This window comes from Glandiceps talaboti, chromosome 5 (assembly GCF_964340395.1).
Source record: "Glandiceps talaboti chromosome 5, keGlaTala1.1, whole genome shotgun sequence".
Taxonomy (NCBI): domain Eukaryota; kingdom Metazoa; phylum Hemichordata; class Enteropneusta; family Spengelidae; genus Glandiceps; species Glandiceps talaboti.
Window position 1 is genome coordinate 19,175,733 of NC_135553.1, and position 20,932 is coordinate 19,196,664.

General features: G+C 35.5%; 1 protein-coding gene across 2 annotated transcripts; it reads left to right on the forward strand.

Moving 5' to 3' along the window:
* Window positions 1-15: 15 nt before the first annotated feature.
* On the forward strand, window positions 16-19,433 carry LOC144435721 (ras-related C3 botulinum toxin substrate 1). 2 transcript variants are annotated; one of them, XM_078124328.1, is made up of 7 exons: window positions 16-168; window positions 3,776-3,847; window positions 7,353-7,470; window positions 13,268-13,330; window positions 14,086-14,220; window positions 16,258-16,416; window positions 16,792-16,924. In XM_078124328.1, exons 1-6 carry the CDS (start codon window positions 134-136, stop codon window positions 16,411-16,413), a joined length of 579 nt encoding a protein of 192 aa, XP_077980454.1. In that variant the 5' UTR covers window positions 16-133; the 3' UTR covers window positions 16,414-16,416; window positions 16,792-16,924. The 2 variants fall into 2 exon arrangements, with proteins under 2 accessions (XP_077980454.1, XP_077980455.1); XM_078124329.1 differs by lacking the exon at window positions 16,258-16,416 and having other exon boundaries at window positions 16,792-19,433.
* Window positions 19,434-20,932: the final 1,499 nt, after the last annotated feature.

The following is a 20,932-nucleotide window of genomic DNA, read 5'->3' on the forward strand; positions in this document are numbered from 1 at the left end:
GGCACGCCATTTTCTACACACCCTAGGCCAGTCTATTTAGCGGAGGGCTTCGTCGTGTCATCGTTACTGGGCTTCTTACATGTCACTGAGGACCATCAAATCTTAGCTGATCAGAAGTTTACAAACAATCAATATGCAAGCCATCAAGTGTGTTGTCGTCGGAGACGGGTGAGATATTAGGTTCTTTCTTCATTTAACTACGTTTTAATTTCTTGTCAGACAGGAGTTTCCCAAATAATATGGCGGCCACGTTTCTACGGATATCAATTTCCGTGTACTTTCATCTGGGATTTCGTCTACTTTACTTGTTCAGACGTCAAAACAGCTGTGTTAGTTTAACACCGTATATGTTAAGATGGTTATTGGTGACTGTGCTGATCACAGGTGGGGTAGTAGTGAGGGACAAACGAATGTATCGGCCAGTGAAGTTTGCCCCCTACATACACAGTGAAGTGTTCAATGATGTTTCAGTGATAGCCGATTGGAACAAGGCAGGGCTTGCGCTCATTTACAAGGTCGTGGCATGTGTAGTAAACCGAGAAGGATTCAATCCATATGTGTTTAATATTATAGTTTCTAAAGGATTTCACACAGTATTAGTCAGATTCTTTTGTTGATTTTAAAATCAAATCTACTACATGTATTTTATCTCGACACTCCGGGGCCTGCAGATGGCCTGTTTGTTGTGGGCGAGTCGAGTGTGTATATGTATCGGTTACCTGTGCCGTCTATACGTAACACGTACATGTTTACATTTCTATAGACTCAACTGTAACCATATTATTTTTATTAGACTCTGTAAATTCCATTCGTAAAGATGTTCGTCTTTGCTATTTTACAATTCATATCTTGAAATCGGCAATTTAGAAGATTGTTTTCAATATTTTTTATTGAAAGTCGACCTAATTGGGGTGTACTTGTTGTTCACACTTCCAAAGTGACACATAGCCAGCCCGTAAGGTATGAACACTTCCTGTGGCAAACCTCCCACGTAAATCTTAAAATTGTTACGCATATAGAAATAATACAGTGTTATGAGTGTAGAGGAACTTTCTGATACTGGTCTTCCTGTGTTACATCCTTCATGTACATTCATTAGATATGTCAATTTGTACAGTCATGCATGATTACTATTAAGATATTGTACACACACACATAGATAATTTATTGACAAGTGTGTACAGTTCATATATTAATGCCTATTTATTCTGACTGATCAAAGTGTCAACTTATTTCTCAGTAAAATATGTTGATAAATGTTCTGTCTAATGAAAGGAAATTAAAGCTGGGTTATTTTAATGTAGTGAATGAGAATGTAAAGAAATAATGGCTCGTTACTAGAAAACATTGACAGGGAATACTGGAATAATTTTGTTTATTGAAAGTTATAAGACAGTCTTAATAAGCACCATGCCTAAAACCATAGTTCCACATAAGCACCATGCCTAAACCGTAGTTCCACAGCCTTATTCCTGTTTCCAAGATTGTATGCTTCCCAGGGAGTCGAGGAAGTAAAGGGCTGTTGTGTCACTATAGATCCGTGCCAGGGGTAATGATTGTAAAGTGCTTAGAGCACAGCATGGGAAAGTGCTATATAAAAACTGATATTATTATCATCATTATGCATCGTGCTTCTTGCCATACAACACGATGTATTCTTTATGGAGGGGGGGGGGGGGTGGTTGTCAATTGACCATACCTTGTGTATACTGATAAAATGATCCATTGCTGTCGTTGATGGGATTTAGACTTCGTTCAATAAACTCATTCACAATTCAAGAGGTCAACATGTCCCTCCATTGTTTCATGATGACAATGTTATTTCAAATGTAATAAAGACAAAACAAGCCCAAACCTAATACCTGACACGATGTCATCTGACACAGTGCATCTTAGAGCTGGAAGTTAAAGGGCCATGTTTCAGTCCCATGTCATTACATTAGTGTAATCTTAATAAGAATTGCATGCGATCAATCTTTTGTTGTGAACCAACTTTTTCTTTTGCTGTGGCCCCCCCCCCCCCCCATTTTCTTATTCAGAAGTGGGCTGTTAAAATGTTCAGTGTGAACAAGGCTAGTAGTAGTAGCTCACATTTAGTATGAATCCAGTGCACATGACATAATAATTGGATTGAAGAGAGCACAAGTTAGAATAATTCAGTGTGAACAAAGCTAGTAGCAAGTGACATGCATACAAATCATTTGAGAGAAGACAGAACCTTTTTGACAAATCACTACAATACAAAAACAGATGAACCAGGAAGTTGCTTTATATAAAACATGATGTTGTTGTATTTTCAGTGACTTGCAATTCAATTAGTTGACAAGTTACTCACTACTCATAATAGATTTTTTTTTTAAAGGAAGATGGTGTCATGAAAAGCAATACTTTGATCTTTTATATTTGTGGGGATAAATGTCAGGAATTGATGTTAAAGCTTGTTTCAGATTTATTTACCCTAATCCTGTCGTTGCCATTACCAAATGGTTTCCTTACACTTGAACTGAAGATGATTATAGTCATATTTACGGTACCTGAGTGAGAATATTCACAGTTGTGTGTGTGTGTGTGTGTGTGTGTGTGTGTGTGTGTGTGTGTGTGTGTGTGTGTGTGTGTGCGCAGTAGTTTGACTAGATAAACTGTTGACAGTCAGTGTTATTACTTTGGTTAGCTCAGGTATTTAGACGTACATGTAGATCAGCTGTTTTAGGTGTCACTGTCTAACTTTGATTATCTCAGGCATTCACCCAGATCAGCTATTAACAGTCTAACTTTTGGTTAACTCAGTCTGCACCTTGGCTAGATCCAGCTGTTAACAGTGTCTAAGTGTGGTTAGCTCAAGCTTTCTCCTAGCTGAGCTGTTAACTGTGTCATTACTCTGGCTTATTTTAGGTTTGCACCTTGGCAAGATCAACCTAATTTAACAGTGTTATAATTTGGGTCAAATCAGTACTACCACTGTACCAGTCCAAACTAGTCCTCATCTTTCACAATTCCAGATGCCAAAGAGTTCTTTTATACCCAGGGGTGTAAATTTTATGTTTGAAATAAAAGGAACGTGTACAACAACTAACATATTGCCTTAAAGTGCATTAGTTAGGGCAATACCTTCTAGTTAGGCCTAATGAAAAAATGTGTGTGGTTCTGGTTATCCAACCTCACCTTGTTTTTCACTGCCGACCCTAAACATATTCAAGAAAAAAATAATAACATTGCAAAAATTGTGAAGTCTCACCAGAAATAGTGGATGTGGAAACTGACATCAACTTAAAAAGACAATATAAAGCTGTTCTTCCAATCTGTAATGGCTGTACATCTAATGAGAAGAAACCAATAACACAGAGGTCATATGGAAAACAACAGAAAACATAACTACATGTGTACCTGATCTAGACACTCACACATGAAAAAAATAGATAAAATATAATGAAATCAAAAATCTACCTACCCCACCTATTCTAAAATTGAGTGTAATCGGAACCATGCTATTTTTAAAATTAGGCCTAAGTAGTAGTACAGTATATTGACATCACATTGTAATCAATGGAGAGGGTGGGGTATGAATGAAACCCTTGTGTAATCGGCATTTATGTAAATACATTGTATGACTAGCATGGCACATAAGTTGTACATTTGTTGTTAGTACATGTACTATCAAAGACCCTGCTATGTTCATAGTATTATCTGGGATGATTTTATCTTATCAATATTTTATGTTTTTTATTTTAATAATTTGTATCATCCTCACTTCCTTATTTTCTTGTCTCTGTTACAGCGCTGTTGGTAAAACCTGTCTACTTATCAGTTATACAACAAATGCCTTCCCTGGAGAGTATATACCTACAGTGTAAGTATACAAACCACAAAATAGCTATAGCTATGACAATACCACAATACTAGTCAAATTAGTTATGACAATACCACAATACTAGTCAAGTTGTAGCTATGACAATACCACAATACTAGTCAAGTTATAGCTATGACAATACCACAATACCAGTCAAGTTATAGCTATGACAATACCACAATACTAGTCAAGTTATAGCTATGACAATACCACAATACTAGTCAAGTTATAGCTATGACAATACCACAATACTAGTCAAGTTATAGCTATGACAATACCACAATACTAGTCAAGTTATAGATATGACAATACCACAATACTAGTCAAGTTATAGCTATGACAATACCTCAATACTAGTCAAGTTATAGCTATGACAATACCACAATACTAGTCAAGTTATAGCTATGACAATACCACAATACCAGTCAAGTTATAGCTATGACAATACCACAATATTAGTCAAGTTGTAGCTATGACAATACCACAATACCAGTCAAGTTATAGCTATGACAATACCACAATACTAGTCAAGTTATAGCTATGACAATACCACAATACTAGTCAAGTTATAGCTATGACAATACCACAATATTAGTCAAGTTGTAGCTATGACAATACCACAATACCAGTCAAGTTATAGCTATGACAATACCACAATACTAGTCAAGTTATAGCTATGACAATACCACAATACCAGTCAAGTTGTAGCTATGACAATACCACAATACTACCCAAGTTATAGCTATGACAATACCACAATACTAGTCAAGTTATAGCTATGACAATACCACAATACTAGTCAAGTTATCGCTATGACAATACCACAATACTAGTCAAGTTATAGATATGACATTACCACAATACTAGTCAAGTTATAGCTATGACAATACCACAATATTAGTCAAGTTGTAGCTATGACAATACCACAATACCAGTCAAGTTATAGCTATGACAATACCACAATATTAGTCAAGTTGTAGCTATGACAATACCACAATACCAGTCAAGTTATAGCTATGACAATACCACAATACTAGTCAAGTTATAGCTATGACAATACCACAATACTAGTCAAGTTATAGCTATGACAATACCACAATATTAGTCAAGTTATAGCTATGACAATACCACAATACCAGTCAAGTTATAGCTATGACAATACCACAATACTAGTCAAGTTATAGCTATGACAATACCACAATACCAGTCAAGTTGTAGCTATGACAATACCACAATACTACCCAAGTTATCGCTATGACAATACCACAATACTAGTAAAGTTATAGCTATGACAATACCACAATACCAGTCAAGTTATAGCTATGACAATACCACAATACTAGTAAAGTTATAGCTATGACAGTACCACAATACCAGTCAAGTTATAGCTATGACAATACTACAATACTAGTCAAGTTATAGCTATCTGAGTGCTTTGAATTTGGAGAGCTATTTCCTAACTTGTGTGTATATCGTGATAGTAACAGATGATAATGCTTTGTGAATATTCATAAAGGGGTTATGAGACGAATGTTTTGGACTGGGAGTAGGACAGTCCTTGAATTGAATGTTAGCCCACATGTGGCTGTGGTTAAACCAATGACAATACCACATTTGATGAATTACTAATCAAGTTGTGTTATACAGCTATGAAAATAGGGGTTGTGATATCATATAGCAGAATCATAACATTGATAAGTCATGTGACCTCTACAAGGAGGGTGAGGCCTTATTAAAAAAAAACAGATTCACCAAGACACACAATTGAAAGATATTCCCATTGTAGATTTGTGACCTACGAACTTTGAAATGAAGAGTAACCATGTATTATCAAACTAAAAGCAGTGTTATTGTAACATATGTAACGATATTGACAAGATGCTAGCCTGATAAATTGGTGAATTATTCATTTGATGTTGTACAATGTAGGTTTCCCCACGGGAGAAACAATACAAAACTGTCATGTAAATGATATAATATGATAACCTGTTCTGTTTCCATTTCATTAACTAGTTATAATATCATGTAGTTAACGTACTTATTTCTAAGGAAACATATATGTGGAAAGTGTACTTTTTAAAAATTTACATATTTAAGTTTATAAGAAAAACAACATACTGACCTTAGATACCTGTAAAGTGTGTAAGGTTACTTTGAAGGGCAACAGATGCAAAGCAGTATTTTATCTGAACTTCCCCAGAGTATTTGTATATTGTAATAAATCAATGTATTGTGAGATTTGTCAGATTTACAGGACTTGACTGGCATATACAACATAACCTAGTATCACAGTCTTTTTGAGTGTGAATTGATAAGGAGAAGGATGTTGGCTGGAAATAAATCTAGTTTCTTCCTTATGCTGATAAGACTCATCTTCTATACAAAATGAAGTATATATAGCCTATGACAGGGAAGTAAGTGTATTACTGAAATAGATTGAGCCTGTCCTGAAATAACAATCAAAAGTTGTACTTTGATTTTATCCTGTGTTTATCCAGGTGGACTTCAGAACACCCTGGTAAATGAATTTCTTCATGTTCAGGAACAAAAAGTTCCAAGCACAAGATTTTACAAGAACAAAAAATGAAATTGTAAATCATCCAGGGAATTTGTGATAGCTATAACTTCTAGCATTGATAACAAACTTATACACAAATGTAACGTTTATATTATTACCCCATTCACTTCCTTGTAAATGATGTGGGAAACCAGTCATAGCCTTCTAGTACATCGCAGACCTGTGATTCTGCTTCATTCTTCGCTTTCTGTTTGTGTTAGCGTCAACCCACTAATTTAGCCACGCCCCAGTGGCCATTATTAGCATGCCTGTTTCGTACAAATTTACATAATATTCGCCTATAGGTAAATTATATTGATGTTAACTCCTGTGTTCATCTGTGTAGCAACTGCACATTTATATTATGACTTCATTTGAATAATCAAATAGTCGGATATAGCTTTATCACTCCACATTGTGACCAATAAATTTGAGTGTTCATTTACATAATGACTTCATTTGAATAATCAAATAGTCTGACATAGCATTATCACTCCCCATTGTGACCAATCAGTTTGAGTGTTCATTTACATAATGTCTTCATTTGAGTAAAGTCAAATAGCATTATCATTCCCGTTGCCACCAGTTAGCTTGAATGCATATTTCCAAACTTCAATATTGGGGTCACGCTGACACTATGACAAATTTATAGTGAGAGCAAAGCGGAAACACAGTTCTGCAACGTAGACAGACTAACCTGTTAAATACATAAAATGAAAATAAGTGATTTTCAAATAACTATCAAGTCTTTCAAGTGTTGATATAGAGTAAGTGTATTTACATAGTGTCTATGGTATTGATAATATGTGTACATCATATTATTTGAAGTATATCTTCATCTGAAGTGCTATGTAAGTTTACATGTAATAATATCATCAATGTTCTGAGAGTGTGCTGTGTTTAAACATTATTTTGATAATTAATTCTTACTAAATGATAACATTGCAGATTTGACAACTATTCGGCAAATGTAATGGTAGATAGCAAACCAATCAATTTAGGATTATGGGATACAGCAGGACAGGAGGATTATGACAGACTTCGACCACTTTCATACCCACAAACAGTAAGTGTGATTACTTTCATACCCCTCAGTCAGTAAGTGTGATTACTTTCATACCCCCAGGCAGTAAGTGTGATTACTTTCATACCCCCAGTCAGTAAGTGTGATTACTTTCATACCCACAAACAGTAAGTGTGATTACTTTCATACCCCCAGTCAGTAAGTGTGATTACTTTCATACCCCAGTTAGTAAGTGTGATTATGTTCATACTCACAAACAGTAAGTACTTTCATACAGTTTTATTCTCTGCAAACAGTGAGTTTTATACTCTGCAAACAGTGAGTTTTATGGGAATGTTTTAAGCATGGACATATTGATAATCATGAATATGTACTTTACACATATTATAGCCAGATTCTGTTAGCAGAACAGACAAAATACTATGAAAGCTTTTGGGCAGTAAACATATAATGATGGAACTGTAGACATTGCAAAAAGACAGATTGATTGATCAATGTACCTATTCATAGTCAGATGGTATTGTTAAGGTTGATGAGGATAAATGTCCATAGTCCTGTCCTTGTTACTGTCAGTTGGATATTTTGTATTTTCAGTCCAGTGTGAGAACAATGTGTCTGTGGTAGTCTAGAAAATTGTGCTTTAATTCATCAGGGGTTTTGTGGCTTGAATGAGTTGAAGTTAAATGCAGCCTTGCACTCAGTCACAACCAGATGTTATTGTTAAGGTACCTGAGGATAAATAGTTGAAGTTTTGTTCTTGTTACTGTTAACTGAACATTTTGTATTTCCAGTCCAGTGTGAGGAGATGACTGTGTCTTTGTTTGTCAAGAAACTGTGCTTTGATTCATTAGGGGGTTTTGTGGCAGGCAGTATGAGTTGAAGTTACATGCAGACATTCTTTATATGGTCACAAATGCACTATTTAATGAAACATCTGGTGCAACAAATCACATAATGTCAGGGCCGTCATATTCTTTACTTGTAACAGCTGTAGTGTTGTTAACCTTGGAACTGTAATAACTCAAAGGAAATACTAATTAAGTATTAATTATAAAATGTAGTGTTCGTGAACACCTAAATGACAGTGTCAGTATTTAACATTAGAATTTGTAGTTTTACCAATTGTGTTCTATAATTTGCAGTGTTCCTAAAGTAGACACACTAATTGAGTATTGCAAAATGCAGTTTTCCTAAAGACACACTAATAACACTAATTGATATAATTTGTAGCATTCCTGAAGACATGTGAACTGAATGTTAGAATTTGTAGCATTCCAAAAGGCACAGTTTTTGAGTGTTAACTTTAATATAGAGTGCAATGTTCCTAAAGGCTTGCTGAATGAATGTTATCAAATGTAGTGTTCCTAGAGCATAGAAGCTTTCTGATGTAATGTTATTATTTGCAGTGTTCCTAAAGGATTGTTGATTGAATGTTCGAATTTGCAGGGCTCCTAAAGGTTTTCTGATTGAATGTTTCTTGTTCCGCTAATTGGCTATTTATGCAAAAATGTCAACAATGACATTTGAGTGTGACAGAGATATGGTAACTGTTCACCAGGTCACACCAGCTGTGATGTTGCTGAATAAAGTTGGTTATGCTATTATTAGAGAAAACAACATATCCACGAGACTTGTAGAGTCCATAATAAACATTAAATACAAAAATAATAATCCAAAGATTATAAAATTCCCAAACACATTAATGAATAATTACAGTATATTTGAAAAATTTGTAATAAAATTCTTGTAAAAAGTGAATCTGTGAAATCAAGTAAACATCTGAGTCTGATGATAGTCTACAGTTTATGGTTTTACTATAAATTTGTTATCTGAAAACCTTTCTATCATCCTGCCAGTGGGCACTCTAAGTCAGTTTGATGCATCACTAACATGCAATCATCTCTTCTGTTCCACTGTCTCTTACTATGTGGTGACTCACAAGAACACATAGTTTGTATCGTTTCGACCCAGAGCAAAGAAATTGTCTTTGAGAAGAGGGCACATTACATGTACATCCAGTTACTCCCAACTCTAATGAGAAATTGAATTGTATCATTGTCAGTGGCATTACAGCAACTTACTGTCTGTGTCTGTTTGGCACACCATATGTATCATTTGTATTGCCGTTGGTAAGGTGGATAGGTCACCTCATCATATACATTGCACAGATAGCCATTCAACTCATCACATACATTGCATAGATAGCCATTCAACTCATCATATACATTGCATAGACAGCCATTCAACTCATCACATACATTACATAGATAGCCATTCAACTCATCACATACATTACATAGACAGCCATTCAACTATCATATACATTACATAGACAGCCATTCAACTCATCAGATACATTTTGTACATTGCATAGACACCCATTCAACTCATCACATACATTACATAGACAGCCATTCAACTCATCACATACATTACATAGACAGCCATTCAACTCATCACATACATTACATTGACAGCCGTTCAACTCATCACATACATTACATTGACAGCCGTTCAACTCATCACATACATTATATAGACAGCCATTCAACTCATCACATACATTACATAGACAGCCATTGAACCCATCTCATACATTACATAGACAGCCATTCAACTATCATATACATTACATTGACAGCCATTCAACTCACCACATACATTGCAGAGACAGCCATTCAACACCTCACATACATTACATAGACAGCCATTCAACTCACCACATACATTACATTGACAGCCATTCAACTCACCACATACATTACATAGACAGCCATTCAACACCTCACATACATTACATAGACAGCCATTCAACTATCACATACATTACATAGACAGCCATTCAACTATCACATACATTACATAGACAGCCATTCAACTATCACATACATTACATAGACAGCCATTCAACTCATCACATACATTACATAGACAGCCATTCAACTCATCACATACATTACATAGACAGCCATTCAACTCATCTCATACATTACATAGACAGCCATTCAACTCATCACATACATTACATAGACAGCCATTCAACTCATGTCATACAGTTGCCATAGTCTTCACATCATGTTATTCTTTATAAGATTGAATTATAAAATTTTTGGGAATGCTCAAAAAAAAGGAAAAAAGCACATACATCATAATTAGATCAAATCAGCCACACTGTATAACATTACGCATAGCGAAAGTATGTTTCATTGGTATGGAAATTTATTTAATTTGTATCCACTTTTGTCCACCATTGAGGTATATCTCACTCATATTTGCCATATATACATTTGTATGTTCAGGTGTTGGCATGTTGTGCCTACATACATCGTACATATCAAGTACTGTATATATAATGTTTAACATTCTTGGCATTGTGATTGTTATACATACAGTTTACAAAGTGTTATGTAACAGCAAATCTGTTATAGTTTGAAAGTATTTAATGTTTTATGCAAGACTTGTTATTTATCTACGTTATGTAAATCATATCCTGTCAATGTGGGATCAGTATTGTATGGGGATTAATGGGATATATGGATATTATTCCCCAATATTTATCTTCATTCAGCTAAGGAAAATGCCAATAGCCTAAGGGGTTGTCACTACAAGTCGCTAGGCGAGTACTGACAAACCCTTTGGTCACAAGTATTTTCCAGCTGAATGACAAAAAAATATTGAGGAATAATATAATTACACTTCCTCAAGTATATAATTCATGCAAAACCGGGAAAAATAATGACAATTTAGAATGTTTTGATTCATTTTGAGCACTGCAGAACCAGTGATGTAGACACAGGTTGTTGTGATGTAGAATGGCCAGGGCACATTGTATTTTCTGTTCAAAGGCAATAATTTGGGTTGTGCATGGTATAAATGGATGTATATAATGAAATGTTGTCATGTTTTAGTCGCATTCCATGGAGGTTGAGCAGAACTCTTGTATAATCAGATTACAGGTTAGATATTACATGGTATAAAAACCCAGAAATCATTGTCCTTGTGTTCAGATGTCATTTGCACAAATCAAGACAAATTAGTGTGTGTATGTGTTCATATTGCAATGTTTTTCTAAGAGGATTTTATAGCCACAGTATACATATGAGAGAGAGGGAGAGGGATGGAAGGAAGGAAGGAAGGAGGGAGATAAGGAAGGAGGGTGATAAAGAGAGCTCACAGAGACAGACAGACAGACAGACAGACAGACAGACAGGCAGGCAGAGGGGAGAGACAGAGATGGGGAAGAGAGACAGAAGGGGGAAGACAGACACACCAAATAGACAGACACAACAGATAGACAGGGGGAAATAGAAAGACAGACAGAAAGACAGTGAAGAGAAGAGAGATATAGATAGATATCTGATAGTCACATTCTTCTCCTATACATTTTGTATTATGTGGTTATTGTGGTTGGAAACCCCAGTGAAAAGCATTGCCATCTATATTTAGGTTAAAAGCCTTGCCATCTCTATAGACTTAACCTACTTATAATCACTGTGAACAAAAACACTTTATTGACTTACTTTGTAATTTTCCTATAATATACACATCTAAATGAATATTGTAAATAATCTGAGTTGAGTAATGCAGATAATCGAATTGTGCCATAGGGATCCGATGTTATAATATCAAGTGACAACACCCTGTTAACTGATTTTAGAATAGAAAAGGTATATGTTATCGTGGTGGACACTGCTAGAGTGACGTGAACTATTTTCAGGATGTCATTTTTGAAAATTGTGTCTTTAGTATTATAGTGCTTTCAGAGTGAGTGTGGAGTCTATGAAGTCAAAATAGTGAACTAATTTGGTCTCAAAATTTCATGTTTTGAGAAATTTTCTTTTTTCAAAATTTGTTTGTTTTGAAGCTGAAATCAGTTAAAAACACCATACTGAAATGTGTACAGTACAGTGCAGCTGACGTGCGAAAGCTCATATAATTTTTGTACTTTTGTAAATGGAAACCTAGTACAGCACAGACTTGTAGTAAAATGTTGTACTGTATTTAGCTCAAGCTGATGTCATAGCCAGCTTTATAAAGACTGTAGGATTTGTCAAAGTATGTGATGCCACCCCACCCATTTATAATAACATTCAGCGCACGCCATTTTGTATTGGAACTGGGTCATGTGAAGTCATGATGTAACTAAGGGTATTCATACCATGCCATTTATAGTACACAGTCCTGTTAAACTATTTATAGTACATCGTTCTTTATCTATAGATAGTCACATTCATGTGCGTGACACTCATTAACTGTAAAATGGGTCACCTGAAAAGTTACCAGCATGGTAAATTTAATCAAACCCTAAATGGGTTTGAACCCCAACTGCAGTGGTAAGAGGCCAGTGGTTTAACCACTTGGCCACTGACAACCCTGGTCATATCTGTTAACACACCATACATATACAACTGGCAACATCAGACTGTGGTTCGAATGGAAAGTAAACAAATGAATTGGATTAATAACACTTAGCTAAGTGTGTTGGAACAGCAGAGACTTGTATTACATTTCATGGTTTGATAAGAACACTTTTATTGCCTCTTTATGTGTACATGAAATGCCAGGGGAACTGGAAATTTGTTTGTGAACATGAAGTACTATATAAAGTGACCATAAAACCATTCTTATCAAATCATGAAATGTAATATAAGTCTCTGTACTTCTAACTTGCTGTACCAAGTGTTATTAATCTAATTCAGTTGTTTACTTTCTAACAGGTTCCATTCGTCCACCGCCTGATGTCGGCAGTTGTAGATGTTCTTATCACAAAGAACGTAACATATTCCAATGTTTATATCAACACCTAATTATCTATTGTTTTGATTTGTGTTTCTTGTAGGATGTCTTCCTTATTTGTTTTTCACTGATAAGTCCAGCATCATATGAAAACGTTAGGGCCAAGGTAAGTCTACTTCTAAATTTATCATTCTCCCCAAGTCGAAATACATTGATGTGTATTAACATGATCTGAATCACTAGGTATATGGTTATCTTTGTAAACAATATAGAAAAAAAAATGTGTATTTGTTTTCAGACCACCAGTTGCCTATTGGATTGACAGGCACACTTTACAAATGAAAATTTCCACTCGCATTGTAAGACAGTCATTTGCATATTGTATACACTATTATGATTGAAAACAATGTCATATCATGTACCATAGAGTCGAACTTGGATATCTCTTCATACCGTAAAGTATGTGCTGTGTAATACATGGTTTATAGCATCATGGAAAAATGTAACATTGCAATATCACCAGTGTAAAAGAGACGCTTAGATGTTATTCCCAAAGTTTTTCTTCGTTCAGCCAAGGAATATATAAGTGACCTAAGGGGGCTTTGTAACTAGATGAGTAGTGACTAAACCCTTAGGTCATGAGTATTTTCCACGTTGTTGTGACATAGAATGACCAGGGTAGAAATTCCATATTTTTTGTTCAACTTGGCTCGTGCATGGCATAATGATATAAAGCGTGTCCTTGAAAATGTTCATCAGGTCGGTAAAACTTAGTACTATAACGGATCTTGTTGCATGACCAAAGCATTCTAGTTTCCTTCAAGTAATGTTTTGCCTGACCTAGTCGACAGGCTTTGTCAAACTGTCCACTTGCTTGTCATACTGCTTGGTGATATAACAAAGATGTTTGTTTTACTGTAGTGGTATCCAGAAGTGAGTCATCACTGCCCTAATACACCTATCATATTGGTAGGCACAAAGCTGGACATGAGAGATGACAAAGAAACAATGGAGAAACTCAGAGAAAGAAAACTGTCACCAATCACATTCCCACAGGTGAGTAAGGCAGTGTTTGAATCCGGTATTGATGTACACAGACATAGGGGTACAGTCTAAAACTTTAGTACTTTTGGTGGTTACTTTGTTTTAAATTTAAAACTTCTAAATTGAGTTTAATAAGGGTGACCTTAATTTTTTTTCTGTTTCTCATTACCTGACACCCAATATTTTCAGCTCCAACAACAAAATTTAAAAAAATTATTTTCATCTGCCCTTAATATTTTGTGGAACAGCGCCCTCTCTGGCAAGAATAAGCAAGTGTCTGGACTGTTGATGTTGTCTACAGTAATGGCAGCAGCGACAACACTTGTTCATGGGGAGAGCATTTCTTTCATGCTGGAAGTTGTTCATGTAAGGGGGGGGGGGGGGGCTTAGAACATGCCAGTTATGTAGAGAAGCTGGGAAATGGTTTTTTACCAGAAATCCAATAAAAAGAAGATAGAGAGGAGGAAAAGGAGAGGCAGACAAACATGAAGAATATGATTTGAAATTTTGTTGAAATCTTTTTTTTTTTAAATCGACCCACCGACCCATAGTTGCTATGAAAACGTAATGAGAGACATATTTAAAAAATATCGTCACCCTAACGTCTAACAACTGGCAGTACTTTCCTCAGAATTCAGATATCGTTTAATAATAACGTTTCCAGCAGCTCACTGGAACAAACAGACATGGAAACTTAAACGAACTATCTGTCGTTATATTACCAGTGATATAACCTGTCTGCTAGTATCTTTGTATTTCACTGTAGCCTTCTTGCTCAATTTTTGTGTTAAGAAATACAAAGTCACTCAGAAATGAAATATGGTGAGGAGTTGTGTCATCAATTAAGACTTGTTTATAAGTTACCAATGAAGTGCACCAACACCGGTCTTAAAAATCCACAATAAATCTCTTATACCCCTAAGCATGATGGGAATTTGATTGCATTTTGATATTCATCTTCATTCACTTGTACGTACATGCAGTGAATTTCACAATACCATGCAGCTTTTCTGTTTGATTCAACCACGCAGGAAATCAACAAGAAACTGCATATGCCACGCTTCAATAGCAAGATTGCATTTTTTGCTACATTTAGTCTAAATGAAATAAATTATTCCAATGTATTGCAACTCCATGCAGATATGTGGGCGCCAGTGTTTTTCTCAGTATCAAACACTTGATGTCTGTATGGTGTCATGTGTAGTTCATCTCACGTAGACAAAATGTAGCAATAAACTGAACTCATTCAATCTTGTTATCTTAAAGACTAGTGTAACATGTCCAGTTTGTTTTTGGTTTCTGCGTGGTTGTATGAAACAGAAAAGCTGCACGGTATTGTGAAATTCACTGTATGCAAACTCAAGCACTTCATTGAATAGAAAACCCACCGTATGTTTTCGGACTCTAATTAGAATAACTGTTGTTACAGCAGATTTCAAAATACCGTTCAGCTTCTCTGTTTGATACAACATGCTACACTTTAATCACAAGATATCAATTCATTGCTACAATTAGTCTGATTGAAATGAACCATTTTAAACCAACGTACTGCAACAAGATGCCGACACGCGGGCGCCAATGTTTTGACGTCTGCATTTGATGTCTGAATTGTGGCAGTCAGTTCATTTCATTTTAGACAATATGTTGCAAAGAAACTGTATTCATTCAATCTCACTGTATAATAGCAGGTTCAGTTTCTTATTGATTTCTGTGCGGTTGTATCAAACAGGAGCTGAACAGTATTTTGAAATGCGCTGTATCATGTCTTTGCTTTGCGTTCACAAGCAACAATAAGCTATCAAATGTTATTCTTGAGTTAGTCAATAAGAATGTTGTTAAATGTATACAGAAATGTTAACTACCTTTGCTTTGAGTTGATTTCTTGGTTTGCAAATGTTTCACCTTTGTTATTTCTTTCACTGCTCAAGCTTGAATCACCTCACCTTTAAACTCTACTGTGTTTTGAATTTTTTTTGTTTTGATAAACGTCATATCCATTCATCATTTGCTCTCTTTTAACTGCCATGCATTGCGTTCATTCATCTGTAGGGCCTGCAAATGATGAAGGAAATTGGTGCCGTTAAATATTTAGAGTGCTCAGCTCTCACACAGAAGGGAGTTAAGACCGTTTTTGATGAAGCCATTCGCGCCGTTCTTTATCCCCCAAAAGTTCCCAAGAAGAAGAAAGTCTGTCAACTGCTTTAAAAAGTGATCAATGACATTGAAATAAGCTATCATCTCATTCTGTATATTAGTCCTGTCTTCTTTCTTAAAACATCCTTCACCATGCCTTATAAGATGACATTGCAGTGTATCGCTCTGCTTAAAATAGCTTCTAATATAAACAAGACAAAGTATGGGTGCAAAACATTGCTTAGCTTCTCAGTATCAAACATCTTTCGGTGCTTTATAATATGTTTATTAAGAGAACTGGTAATTCTGGTAGCTTGTCACATTTCTGCAGAACTTTTTATTGAAATCCTGGTTAATAAGCCAGGAGTACTGGTGTATATGTTACTTTCTAGCAATCCTTCACATGGAAAAAAAAATCCAAAACACTTATAAATTCCTATTTTCTGCCAGGGCCTACAAATGATGAAGGACATTGGTGCCGTCAAATATTTAGAGTGCTCAGCTCTCACACAGAAGGGAGTTAAGACCGTTTTTGATGAAGCCATTCGCGCCGTTCTTTATCCTCCAAAAGTTCCCAAGAAGAAGAAAGGCTGTCAGATCCTCTAAGTAATATGCCTCTGTAACCTTTCTCTTTTTTTTTGCTATCGAGATCTGTAATTGTCAACTTTGTTTTGCTCTGATTTTTTTTTAGAGCATTTACGTTTCGTACAATACTTCATACAGTGTTAAGCCAACGATGTTGTCATGGTGACTGTCCAACAAAGGGTGAACTAAAGACTTCTTTTCATGCTCTCATGAGGTTGATTTTTAAAGTGATAGCAAACCTTTTCCATTTTGTGATTTGGGCTGGCATATATTTTATACATGAATTAAATTTGATTACAGGATTGAAATAACTGCAATTCTGAATAATAAAAGAATAAAAAGTGTCGTGGATGGGTAAAAAGTTACCCCCTTTTTATTTTGGGACAAGACTGTCCTGATCCTGCAAGTAATCATATAATCAAGTCAATACAATTTGGAAAGTAGTCTTTACTCTAAGGTTCCTCAGTCTCCAGCAATACTTGCAGCTAGATTTGTAACTGGGCACTGTCAGCTCTCTAAACCCCCCCCCCCCCCCCCCCCCCATTGTGTATGTAATGGTTCCATTCATATGCCAGAACCAGTAAGAACAAACCAAAATGTAGAGCAAAATAGGAGTGATCAAGGTTAATAAGAAAACATTAGTCTACCAAGTGCAGTGATGATGGTTTCTGCTGAAACATTCAGAATGGAATTATGTTCTACTGAACCAGAGATGTCAAATTTTGTTTTTAAAGTAGGATTAGCACAGATTTACAGACACATGCAATAATGGAACCATAATTATGGACTTTTAGCGAAAAAAATGAAAGAAAAAAAGAAGGTGTTTACTCATGTTGTTTATCTGTCTGTACTGTGATTTTCAATATGCATTAGTCTTGACTGCTGTGTCAATACTGGTTCTGTACATAGCAGTTCTATCGTTTTGTACTTTTACCAAATAGGCCATCTTCTTCAGTAACTTCCATGCTGGAAGTGAATGTGCCGTGTGAGTGAGGGGAAGAATCTGATAAAAAGTGTATACAGGATGTGCTAGAATCAAATGGGATTTGGGTACAGATTGCTACAATCATCAGCAACAATACCAAATTTGGAAAAGTCACAACATTTGCATTCTGATTATAATAATCATGTGACGCCAACACGGTCCAAATATGGTCATGTCACTTTACATGTGGTCCAAATATGGTCATCACATGATACCGAAATAGCCAATTATGATGGGTTGTTTTCAAAATGGTAGGACTGTAAGAAAAGCAGCAGTTTGGTCATCTCAAACTCATGTGCAATGTATTTTCTGTGCTGTCTAGAGTGGATGAGAAGCTGTTGGCCAATTTTTTGGTGAATTTCACATCCAGGGGAAATCATGTGATATAGAGTAAATATGTGTCTGTAAAGATTTTACTCAACATTTTCCTATTATACTGAAATAAATTCCAAATTCATGTCAGTATGTGTTTATCATTCATTGGTAGCAAGTACGTAAATATGGTTCCAATATTGTCTGTTATTTTACAAAAATCTGTCCAATTTGCAATTTGATGTCTGGGTCTGTTGATCTATTGTATCTGCACAGTTCTCTTTATTTTTCATGTTTGATGGGTAGACAAGAACGCAGAGAAACACCTAGTGGTAATGTTTGGGTATTCTGTTTTAGTTTTTACATCAAGACGGAACTTTTTTTTGTAGATATTACACAATTCATGTATTTTTCTATACCTGGAAATCATCAAATGTCAGATATGCAAATAATTATTCTCGTAGCTTCATTTACTTGTTTTCTTTTTGTCGTATCTGCATTGAATTTATGTAAAAACAAGAACTGTGTTTTGTTTTTTTCCCCCATTCCATTCATGTACATGTAGTTAGTTAGTAATCATCTTTTTATAACTTTTAATAACTTTTCATGCCATAGATGGTGCTGTTGTTCAGAACTTATCCGTTCGATAATTATTCATTCGGTCAGCATGATCAAGACAATTACAACACTAATTTCTTTAGTATCAATTTTGCCCTGTCATGGGCAAGGAAATCATGGCAATATTACAGCGCCCCCAGGTGGGAGGAAGAATGCAGTTTGTGACATGAAAAATCTTGAAAATTGGATTGTGCTGTGCGCCCTCTATGGCATGAAATGGTTTCCCTTTGTTTGAGTAACTGTCTTACACAGATCAGTAATGTGGTTGGTGACTTCTCATCAACAAATTAGAATGGATAGTTTGAGCTATCCTGTGGTTGATATAGTATGTATTTAGCAGAGAGTAGTGCTAAAAGCTGTAGGTTAGAATCATTTCCGAAGAGAGAAATAATCTGTAATGCTATATATCATATTTGTAGCAAAAAAAATACTGTAAATACGCAGAGATGGATAAAAATATTCAAGATTTTACCCCCACATTCTGATGATAGCCATGAGGTTTTCATGTATGCATGTATTTGTAAAGATCTTTTTGTACAGTTCATGTCCGTCACCATTGTCTTGCTGGGGGTAGGGGGGGGGGGGGCACAGAGACAGCAGAACTGGTCAACATTGACAATCTGCATGTATATGTTTGATAACACATTTCACCGAACAAAGCAAATTGTGCGTGTGATAATGATAACGCCACTTCAAGGTTATGGAGTCTCAATCAATTCTAAGCTTATCTCTTGATTTGAACAATGGAAATATGAAAAGAAAGACGAAAAAAGTAGATATTTGCGGGAAATTTAAGGAAGACCAATGGCTGGGTTTAACTGTACAAGTGATTTATTTACTAAGGATGCATGCACGCAATCTTCCTAGCTTGTCATTAGTGTTTGTAAAATACAATTATGCACGTAATACGATATTTGGAAATAATTGTAGCAAGTATTAAAGTATACTAACAAGTAGTTGTAGCAGTGGATATCAATGTTTTGGCCAAGTTTATACACTCATAGTAAAACAACATATATTTAGACAGTCTTTTGTAATACATATGAATTTAAGTGTGTCCAATTTTGCAAATCTGGGAATGCTTTTTATGCTGTTGCTAAGGGGCTTCAGACATTTACTGATCTGCTTTCTGAGGACAGGATACCAATATCTGTTCTTGATTTTATCTTCTTTTTTTTGGTCGAGGTATAGATGGTTTTCGTAAGTGTACATTATAACATTGACCTTTCCAATAAATGGTGGCCTTGAGTGCTAAAAACACTGATGTATGTCTACTGCCCTCTTGTGATCAAATGTTGACATTTTTATTAAGCCCCTCAGTGGTGGAAAATCGAATAGCTACATTGCATGTAACAATATCGGAATGTAAGAATACTCTGAACAAGCAACAAAGTGATAATTATGGCTTGTGGTCACTATGAACCTGTCACCATTTGCCTAAATTTAGATCAGCTGTAATGGTAGAGGGCGCAGTTTATTGAAAAGGGCTGAACTTGATGTACTGTACAGAAACAGTACAGTACAGTCCGTTTTAGCATCAGTGAATTGGTAGAACTTTCTGTGAGAGTGCCATTGTCCTAGAATGTGATCCATGAAGTCGTAATCTTTGAGCCTCAAAGACAAATTGAAATATTTCCATGCCATTTGAAAAAAAAAAAGAATTCCCAGATTTGCTGAATGTCTTCCTAGTAAAGCAGAACTAGTCATGAGTGATGCACACTCATGACGAGTTCAAAGGTCATGTGTATGATTGACATAACTAGTCATGTGATGCACTTTGAGTCTGTACACTTATACTGAGTTTTAAGGGCCATGGGTATGATTGAAATGTTTTGTGAAAAACAATTGCACTTTTAATGCCGGTTTGTATGCACCAAATTCTACAAAAATAGTGCAGTATGTACATTATTGGCAAGCATATGACTAACATAATACATATTGACAAAGAAATGCATTTTTTTTTTTTTTGCAAATTTCATAGGAAATATACAATTTTTCATGTAGAAATGATTTTTGCATGATGACATCATTGTCATCATTTTGGGTTGCCAGATGAAAAAAAAAATGCATTTTTTTTTTTTCAGTTGATGA